At 50.6% G+C, this 10,743-nt stretch overlaps 2 protein-coding genes across 2 annotated transcripts; both read right to left on the bottom strand.

Moving 5' to 3' along the window:
• Positions 1 to 539: 539 nt before the first annotated feature.
• LOC4344318 (ricin B-like lectin R40C1) lies at positions 540 to 2,746 on the bottom strand. The gene is made up of 6 exons (XM_015792002.3): positions 2,429 to 2,746; positions 2,207 to 2,329; positions 1,550 to 2,107; positions 1,321 to 1,443; positions 877 to 1,105; positions 540 to 794 (listed from the first exon to the last, which is right to left on the bottom strand). Coding segments are annotated over exons 1-6 (1,203 nt in total). The 5' UTR covers positions 2,597 to 2,746; the 3' UTR covers positions 540 to 792.
• Positions 2,747 to 7,426: 4,680 nt separating this feature from the next.
• Positions 7,427 to 9,561, bottom strand: LOC9266867 (NAC domain-containing protein 58-like). Its single transcript, XM_015792004.3, has 3 exons — positions 9,279 to 9,561; positions 8,879 to 9,198; positions 7,427 to 8,376 (listed from the first exon to the last, which is right to left on the bottom strand). Exons 1-3 carry the CDS (start codon positions 9,451 to 9,453, stop codon positions 7,831 to 7,833), a joined length of 1,041 nt encoding a protein of 346 aa, XP_015647490.1. The 5' UTR covers positions 9,454 to 9,561; the 3' UTR covers positions 7,427 to 7,830.
• Positions 9,562 to 10,743: the final 1,182 nt, after the last annotated feature.

The raw sequence follows: 10,743 nt of genomic DNA, 5'->3' as shown, positions 1-10,743 counted from the left end.
GCGATCGCCTCGGCCGTGACCGGGCCCCTCTCCGGAACTAGGCCGAGCTTCCGCATCAGGTTGCGCTGGGCGCGCGACACTGCGTGGATCGGCCCCTCAAGCGCCTCAAGTGCCATCTTAGCAGCGATACGCTCACTGCACTTCGGCACAACCTCCACCGCCTTGGCGGCGAGAGGCGGCAGCGGCAAAGGCGGCGGGAGGAGCGCAGGAGGGAGTGGCCTGGAGCAGCTGGTGAGGAAGGCGCGAAGAGCGGCGTTGTTACACGGAAATTTTGATTTAATTTTATGATCACAACGATCTTAACAAACCTGCTCTGTGCAATAATATGACAATAATCTTCAGTGTTGACTTAATTACTCACGGCCTTTTATAGCTAGCGGAATTAATCGCGGGTATTAGGTGTGGTGTCATTGGGATTAACCATTTGTCATAATTGAGTCGTCGAAGCAGATGTACCAAACATAGATCAACCGCATAGTACTGTAGTAGAGTATCAAACCGGAGCAGTACTCATCTCGCCAGAAGCAAACTGGGCAGAGTAGACAGGCATCTCATGACATGAACTAGTAGAACTTCGTACAAAAGATGCGCATATACGCATGGATCCACACCAAATAGCAGGGAGGGGGTCATCTGATCTCTGCTGACAGCGAGACCCTGATTTATTCTGCAGTGACATAAACACAGGACACGCAACAGTAACACGACATGCATGCATGGTCGAACTCGAACAGTGCCAAATGCAAGCACAGGTGACGGATCGATCGATGCTTTTGTTGACGGTCTCTCGATTTCTGCGTCAGAAGGAACAAAACCAAACAATGTCAGTTGAAAGATTCTGACTAATTAAGCTATATATCGGTGATAATTACTTACACCAGGGGAGGATCTTCCAGCGCTGGTTGTCGCCCTTACACCACTCCCAGAGCACGACGGTGGTGCCGTCGTGGACGCCGCCGTGGTCCTTGTCGCCATGGAAGGCGTCAAAGTTGAGGTAGATGTTGTTCACCATGCGGACGCAGCGGAAGCCATGGCCGACGTCCTTGCTCTCCGTCCACAGCACCGACTCGTCCAGGTACTCCGGGTTGTATGGCACCAGCCTAACCTGCGTGCAGACGAACGTGTCAGATCATCAACTACTAGTGTAGTAGTGGTTTTGCGACAAATTCACATCATGTGACGCCATTCCAGAAATCGTAAGCGTTGATTGCTACTACTACGACGCTCCAACCACTACGTTGACTGATTTTTTGACATATATGAAACAGACTGAATTAATTATCTAATGAAGAAGATGTATGTATGTATGTATGTACATACAGGGTGGCTCTGTCCGAGGGAGTGCTTGATGGCTTCCCCGGTGGCCTTGTTCACCAGCGCGAACGCCGGGTAGCCTTCCTCGTCCTTGATGCTCGTGCTGTGCCTCATGTCCTTCACCCAGTGCTGCAAATCGGATTTGAACATGATTAGAATAGTTAGACAAGATCACGATGGAGTTGATCTATCGGTGTTAAGAATTTGAGATGGAATTGTATGCAACGGAAATAACCTGGAAGTCATCCCTGGGATTGGTTGGTGCAAGGCAGACGGCGCCGTTCCTGACGGTGAGGCTGTACGCCTCGTCGGCCCTGCACAGGATGCGCACGGTGGGCTCCGACGCCAGCGCGCGGGGCAGCCGGTTGCCGTACCCTGCACCGGGTGGTCCGACCGGCGGTGGACGGTAGCCGTAGCCCGGCTCATCGTGGCTCGGTGGCGGCTGCGGCGGGTAGAACGCAGGTGCGGGGTGGTAGCCGTGGCCAGGTTCACGGTTGGGCGGCGGCGGCGGGTATGCCTGGTGCCCGTATGCTGGCGGCGGCGGCGGCGCGTACGCCTCGGGGCCCCAGGGGAGGATCTTCCAGCACTGGTTGTCGCCCTTGCACCACTCCCAGAGCACGACGGTGGTGCCGTCGTGCACGCCGCCGTGGGACTTGTCGCCGTGGAAGGCGTCCAAGTTGAGGTAGATGTTGTTGACCATGCGGATGCAGCGGAAGCCATGGCCGACGTCCTTGCTCTCGGTCCACAGCACCGACTCGTCCTGGTACTCTGGGTTGTACGGCACCAGCTTCACCTGCATCAGGACAGGAGCGTCGATCGATCATGCATGTAAAACAGTTAAGATGGCGCGCGAAGACTGCATGCGTGGATGAACTAATGGTGATTGACATACGGGGTGGGATTGGCCGAGCGAGTGCTTGACGGCGAGGCCGGTGGCGCGATTGACGAGCGCGAACGCCGGGTGGCCCTCCTCGTCCTTCACCCTCGTGCTGTGCCGCATGTCCTTGTACCAGTGCTGCATGCCATGGTCCGGATTAGAGAGAAGCTAGTAATTAAGAGATGAGCACAGAGCCACATAGCATAGCAGAAGAAGAAAATATTATGGTGGTGGTGCCTGGCAGTCGTCGCGGGGGTTGGTTGGCGCGAGGACGACGGCGTCGTGGCGGACGGTAAGGCAGTACCCCTCGTCGGCGCGGCAGAAGATCTTGAACGTCGGCTCGTGCTGGGGACCAGTCGCCGGAGGCTGGTATTGGCCGTGGCCGTGCCCATGGTGGCTGAACATGCTAGCTAGCTTCCAAGGGCCGGCGTCTGGTTGTCTCGCTGGTATTCGATCGTTGCAAATGGCACCTCCCGGGTTATATAGAACAAATTAAGCTGGAGGCCGGCCGGCGAGACGTTCGTTCGTTGAGACCGAGGCCGCGTACGTGGTGCCGATCGATGAGACCACACCCACCGTGTCGTGTCATGTCATCTTCTGGAGTACATAGGGCCTGTTTAGTTCGCGAAAAGAAATTTTTTAGTGTTACATCGGATGTTTGACCGAATAACGGAAGGGTTTTTTGGATACGAATGAAAAAACTAATTTCATAACTCGCCTGGAAACCGCGAGACGAATCTTTTGAGCCTAATTAACCCGTCATTAACTTATGTGGGTTACTGTAGCACTTATGGCTAATCATGGACTAATTAGACTTAAAAGATTTGTCTCGCGATTTCCTCTCTAACTGTGCAATTAGTTTTTTTATTTATCTATATTTAATACTTCATACATATGTCTAAATATTCAATGTGATATTTTTTAGGAAAGAAAATTTGAGAAACTTGTCGTTTCCGCAGCCAAGTCCCCGTTGCCCCCACGGGGTCACCGGGTGGGTAGTCTCTTCTCTGTCAAGGCACCGGTTAAATGATCCACGACAGACACCTGGCGTCACACCTTTCAACTTTCAACTATTACATGACCACAAAGGATGTTGATTTTGATTCGTGAGGGGATAACCCTCGTTGTCTTGTCTTTATGTCAGTCAAATGGTTATAAAAAAATTTGAAAAGATATATTAACATGTGATATATCACTCCGTAAGTTCAAATTTAACTTCTATATCTTGTAACGGAAAAAACAAATTTAATTGTAAATATACGTTAACAAGCTGCGGTTTAATTTGTTTTTTCGTTATGAGATATAGATATGAATTTGAACTTGTAAGCTTGTGGAGTGTTATATCACATATTGATATATCTTCTCAAATTTTTTCATAACAGTTAAGTAACATGCAAATAGGATATCCCATGCAGTGATCAAAGATAGTTTCCCTGACCACAAATTCATTCGCTCCGGCATCAAGGAATTCTTTGGGTTTGGGCCTGCACGCACACAAGAGGAGAGAGACGGGGCCCAGGCAGGTGGTATTTGGGCCATTCCCCGTGGTGGTGTCTCATCCTTGAATAAGTTCACTTTAGGTCCCTCAATTTGTTGTCGTGTCTAAAATTCATCCCTGAAACACAAAACGGGTACAACGCATCCCTCAACCTATAAAACCGTGCAAACAAGGTCTCTCAGCAGTATTGTCCTTGGTTTTGGCCTACGTGGCTTCTTTGACTAGGTTTTCATCCCACATGACATTGACGTGGCGCTTATGTGGCAATTCATCTAGAAAAATAATAAAATATGTGGGGTCCACATGTCAGTTTCACACACAAACAAATTAAAAAATGGTGGGGCCCATGTGGCCCCACATGTCATCCTCACTACTCCCTCTTCTCTCTATCCCTCTCCTCTCTTCTCTGTATCGTCTCTCTCTCCAGCCGGCGGCGACCGGAGCGGCGACTCCCGGAGCAAGCTGGTAGAGCAGGGCGGGCAGCGGCCGGAACGGGTGATTGGTGGGGCGGAGCGGCGACGGACGGAGCAAAGGGGCAAAGCGGGGCGGGTGGAGCAGAGGGCAAAGGGGCCGCGGGTGGAGCGGCGGGGCAGAGCAGGGCGGGAGAAGCGGCAGCGAACAGCGGAGTGGAGCGGATTGTCGTCGTCATGTAACTGGCCTACCAATGTGCCCACACCGACGCCAGCGGCATCATCCTGCTCCTCTAGGATGACATTTCAATGTCTCCGCAAGAGATGAAAAAATCCCATCTCATGAGGACGTGGAGACGATTAATTTGGCGGCGACGAGCTCCCGGGCGAGCTCGTGGACACAACACTGGTACCCTCGCACGAGCTCCACGGCCTCCACCTCCGCCTCCCCGAGTTGCACGCACAGCGCCACAGCCGCTTCAGCTCGGCGCGCCACCGCTCGGACTCTAGCTCCGACCACAACGCCACCACCTCCGCTCTAGCTCGGCGCTCCGCCACTACAGGACCTTCACCTCCCCCTCCTCCTTCGCGCGCCTTCTTCCCTCTGGCGACGGCGGCGATGCTGACGAAAATGGCTAGTGCCATATATGAATCAATCGAGCAGCAGCTATGTCGAGATGGCATAAAAAATTGGCCACAGCAAATCAAACTTGCTCTGCTTCTGCTTGGTGATTGATTGCGGGTAGCTGTATTTAAGGACGAGTTCGTGGCTGGGAAGGCGACCAGTTCAGTGCACCTGGGACATGAGCGGTTGCAGCCCTGCTCGTGCAGCACCACCGCCGTCGCCCACTGCCGCTCCGCCTACTCCAGCAGCGCCACCTTCCCACCCCGTGCTCCCACGTCGCTGCCGGAGCAACGCGTGGAGTGGTCTCCTTCGACGACGCCGGAAAATGGATGGTGCTCGCCGGCGACCGCTCGAGCTCCTCCTCCGGCCACCTCGAGGAGGCGAGGGGGGTGGCTGCTCTCGCTCTAGCCGGCTGCTGGAGGCGACCGCTCAGCGACATGGCCGGATGGGCGATGGCCCCACCCTCTTTTATTATTTTGTGTGTAATTGATATGTGGGTCCCACAGTTTTTAAAATTATTTTTTATCCGATTGCCACGTAAGCGCCACCTGGGACGAGACCTAGTCATACCAACCATGTAGGCGCCACGTCATCTCAAACCGGGCACAATACTACCAACGGACCTCGTCTGCACAGTTTTGGTAAGTTGGGGGATGCGATGTATCTGGTTTTGTAGACGGAGGATGAAAATCAGACTGGGCGACGAATTAAGAGACCTAAAGTGAACTTATTCCTCTCATCCTCCATCCCCGCTGCTTCCGGCGGCTGCCGCCATTCCATCTCCCACTTCCCCGTCCATTGCCATCAATCCTCACGCCAAGCTAGCTATAGCTACGATGGAACGCCCTTCCACTCCCGACTCCGGTTGGGTCATCCTCAGCACCATCGCCGTCGCCGGCCGCCGCCACAGCAATAATGGTAGCACCGCCATTAATTGGCACCACCAGGAACGGAAACACCATCGATCGAGGTATGTATCCCTCTAGATCTCTCGCCCACCCACCACCAAATCCCTCCATCGTCTTCGTGCACAGCTCCGACATGAACCCCGCCCTGTTCCCGACCATCGTCTGCGAGGCCGGCGACGCCCTCCTCCCCTCTGTCAACGTGCGGTCCGAACCCTACTGTCGCTCCGACGACCGCGCGACTACTTCGTATACCGCATGCCGACGCGGCGACGCCTGCCCGTAGGAAGCCTGATCGTCTATTGGGCCTAGAACCTACAACTCCGTATTGGGCCTATGCTTGACAACTCCCTATTAGGCCCTCCTACGCATAACCCGAGCCCATCTAAGGGCTCATTTAGACTTTTAGAGCCCAACACAAGCATCGGACGTGACAATGGAATAAGTTCACTTAGTGACCCTCAAAAGTGATCGAAATCTAATCCATGACCCTAAACCACAAAACCGGATATCTCGACCCCCCAAATCTTAAAACCGGTGCAATTTGACTCCCTTAGCGGTTTTAGAGGGTGGTTTTGCTGACGTGGCGCCTATGTGGCGGTATTGACCGGGTCTCCTTTACACGTGGCGTTGAGGTGGCATTTACAATTAAAAAATATGTGTGGGACCCATTTGTCATTGACAGAAAAGAAATTGTGGGACCCACGTGTCCCATCTCTCTCTCCCCTCCCTCCTCGCCGCTCCCTCTCTCCCGCGGCGGGCAGAGATGGCAACGATCGGCGGACGCGCGGGCGTGGCGCGGCGGCCTGCGAGCGGCGGAGACGCGTGAGTGGCAGCGCCAGGCACTGGAACGGCAACGGCGGTGGCAATTTCCCTCTTGGTTTGGGCCCTCCTCTCCCTAGGAGGCCCAGACTTGAATTGAACACAAGTTTAGCAGCACCAACACTTGTACGGAATAAACTCCTCTCATCCTCAGCAACAATACGGGAATCTAAATTACTTTCGCAGTATAATTCTCGTATTGCTCTTTTGATTACTGTCGAAGCACGGCCCAGGAGTGAACACCTCCAGCGCAGAGCCCCGTAGCCATCGAGATTGCAGTAACTAACAGTGCTACTTTGCCTTTGCTGAAACTGACAGGGACAGTTTAACTCTTCTGTCCGTCCAATGGTAAAAACTAGAGAGAGATACGTGAGGTAAAACTCTACTGCCTGGGTATGATAAGTACATTGAGAGGTAAAGTGCCGTGCGAATTTAACCGACCTGGACCCGAATATACTGCCCTGAAAGCCTGAACCTGCAGTGAAATGGTTGGTCTTTGACCATTCCAACGGGGTCCTATCTTCAGAAGTCACCCGTAACATTGGTGATCGACAATCAACTTTTAGTATTTTCGTCATCGGTGACGTGGTGGTTGCTGCTGACGAAAGCTTTTACTTTTGATAAGTATGATGAGTACAGTAAATAAGCAAGCTTAACAAAAACGCTGACTGTTAATAAGTTGAAAATCTTCAGACTTGAGTTTCAGTCTCTCAGACTGCATCTTTGCCTCTTCCTGAAAAAGTATGTTTCCAGTAAATCTATTCCTCCTTTATATGTGCTCTATCCATAATCCATCCAATCCGTCCTTTTCAATCTACAGCCGCCTAGCCTAGATTATACTAGATTATAGTACTTGGAAACAACTTCTTTGCTAATTTAAGAACAGAAGATGAAAGTTTGCCGTTAGACTGCATGCATGCTCCATTGATATTACACCTACTTCAGCCAAGAAGTAACACATCCATGCAATTTCCATTTCCCAGATCAGAGCCAGAATCTATTGCATTTGATATCTTCTACAATCCTGTATACTAGTAGTATATCAATTGGCTACAGTAAAGTATTATTGTTCTGTATATCTAGTAATCTTTAATTGTACAACATTCCCTCTCTACGGTGTAAAGTACTATCAAGGCTCCAGCTTGCTTTTGCACTGTGCCTGAAATGAATACGTAGGAGAAAAAATCGCATACAAATGCCTAATTGTTCAATACTACAATAATTCTATACCGTACCCCAATCATCATCGTCGTCCATGCTTCCATCCGATCTTAATATCGTCGGCAAGATTGTTCATGCCAGTACGTAGCATCCGTAAATTCGATCGACTGCGTTTGATCGATTTCCATGGCCATTAATTAAGCTAGTTAAGAATATATTCAGAATAGCTGAGGAGGAAGCATCTGGTGGTTGAGTCCGGCGAGGACTGACGACGGCGTCGCTTGCAAGCCGCCCACCACGGACTGCGGCGCCACGTCGAAGCATGAGCCGTTGAGCCTCTTCGCCGGCGTGTGGCCGCCGCCGGCGTAGTCTCCGGCCGGGCTCGCCTTGCGCTTGCCGCCGGCAACGGTGGCCGTGGACGCCGTCGACGGGTAGCACTCCGCGAGGAAGTTGTCGCCGACGCCGAGGAGCTGGTTCAGGGAGGGGTGGACGGCGAGGGCATGCTGATGGTGGTCGGCCGGCGGGTCGGCGGCGGCGTCGAAGATCTGGGCGAGCGCGTGCTCGTCGAAGAGCTCGGAGATGGAGGGGATCTTGGGGAGCTTGGGGATGAGCGTGGTGCTGATCATCGGCGGCGCGTAGAAGCTGTAGGCGTCGTCAAGGACTCCGGACGGCTCGTCGTGGTCGTAGTCGGCGGCGAGCGGCGGCATCATCGGCGACGCCTGGCCGGACTTCTTGTAGATCCGGCAGAGCACCCAGTCGTCCAGCTGCACGTAATTAAGCAGATGGATCGATGAGCACAAAAATGTCATGCCTATCATTGTCAAAAGCTACATACTTTAAATCGATAATAACCACACATGCATGCATGGCGCCAGGACAAGGCTAATGGATATCTCTATTCTTCTCTCGGTATAATTATTATACTCTGAAATTAAATTAAATTAACAGCAAGTGAAAAGAGAAAGGAGTATCTCTCTTGTTACGTACCATCCACGGTTTCATGATGTGGTACTAACAGTAGCGAGTGAATTAATGATTGAGTGATGCTAGTAGTTCATTAAAAAAAAGTTAATAAGCGTACGTCAGTCCAATCATCTGATTAAATTACAATATCCTAGAAGAAGAGTACAGTAGTTCAATTAGTAGTGGTGCAACAGGATGAGAGCACGCAAGTGGCATGAGGAGATGGATGGATATGCAGTTAGTAGTTAAGCTCAGAGATGGTGGTCATGGCGAATTGGCGATGGCGTATGAGTAGGTACATACCCTCATGGAGACGTTGCGGAATCGGGAGGAGGAGGAGGGCTTGTAGGTGTTTGCGGCGGCGGCGAGAGGGTCGGCGGCGAGGCGGTACTCGTGCATGATCCAGCTGGTCTTGGTGCCCTTGGGAGGGCGGCCGCGGTAGAAGACGAGGGCCTTCTTGACGCCGACGCTCTCGCCGGTGGCGCTGTCGTGGATGGGCTTGTCGGTTCCCGTCGCCTTCCAGTACCCCGACCCGGCGGCGCGGTTCGGCCGGATTCCGTTGGGGTACTTGCGGTCTCGCGGGCTGAAGAAATACCACTCACTCTCCCCGTACACCGCCTTCGCTGCAATTAATTAACCAGTAGCAATTGACCGAACGACCAACTCAATCGATCCATCGATATGATCGAGGAAGAAGGCTTACATGGCAGGTCCCATGGATCGAACTTGTAGATGTCGACGTCGGCGATGATGGGGACGGGGCACTGCCCGGCGGTGGCGCGGCTGCGGAGGTAGTGCAGGATCAGCTCCTCGTCCGTCGGGTGGAACCGGAACCCCGGCGGCAGCGACGTCGCCGCCGACGACATCGTCATCTCCATCGACGATCTAATACGGTTACTGCTTTAATTAGCTTGTAATTGGCTACCTATAGCTCGATCAATCGATTGATCGAATCAAAGCGAGTGCTCATCGATCGATCGATCCTCCGGAGCAGCGGAGGGAAGGGCCACTTATATGCACGAGCGACCTTGTCAGTTAGCGTGACGTGGCGCGGAGTGGCAAATGTTTGTAATTCTTCGGGGTCACCAGGGGTAGAATCGGAAGGCCAATCGGGTGATTCGTTATTCCTCGCGTCCGGCATGACTCGGCATGGGCTCGTGCGTGGTCGTCTATGGCGTCAGCAATGTTGCAACGCATATGCTCATGCTCATCCGTCTCCAGCTGCAACTAACTATATCTATCTATCTATATCTAACTAGTTAAGCTAAGCTAAGCTATCTCTAGCCGTCCTCACTGCTCATCAATCTCATGTGATATCTCGCATACAGTTTCATCGATCGTTATCAGCTACAGGGAATCGATCGATCATATATAGGGCAGATATACACTCCTATCATATCATATACTTCATCTGTCCCATAAATATAGGACAGATATACACTACTATCATATCATATACTCCATCCGTCCCATAAAATACAAACTAAAACTAAACGTGACACATCCTAGTATAACGAAATCTGAACATAAGTATATCTAGATTCGTATGACTAGAATGTATTACATATACTACATCCAATACTAGATTGGTCTTTTATAAGACTGGAGAAATATGTAGATAGATACTCCTATGTAGCTTTTTAATATATAATAGCATTGACTTTTTAAAGATACATTTAATCATTCATTTTATTTGTTTTAAAAAATTATGAACTTATTATTTATTTATTTTATCGCGACTTGATTTATCGTTATATGTTCGTTAAGCATAACTTATTTTTTTATATATTTACAAAAAAAATAAATAAGATGAATAGACAAACGCTTATCAAAAAGTGAACGGTGTCATATATTAAAAAATGATGTAGTAGATGATACGCGTGATTATGTCAAAGGTAAGAAACAGAATTTTACTAATCTGCTCTTTTTTTTGGAAAAAAAAGGAAAACATTATTCGTGTGTAAGTATATAATATCCGTGTGCATTACAATTTAAATCTCATAGGTGAATTGCACACGGATATTGATAAATCATGAATCCACAATATGAGATTTAATCGTACCACCGGTACTTTTCGGTAAATAATTCATCATTTCAATAAATATCAGTGCCAATTAAAGCATATTCTTGGGTGCTCTCTAAAGAAACTTATTGTTTATTTAAATAGG

This window comes from Oryza sativa, chromosome 7, assembly GCF_034140825.1.
Source record: "Oryza sativa Japonica Group chromosome 7, ASM3414082v1".
Lineage (NCBI taxonomy): Eukaryota > Viridiplantae > Streptophyta > Magnoliopsida > Poales > Poaceae > Oryza > Oryza sativa.
This window is presented reverse-complemented; position numbering and strand designations above follow the sequence as displayed.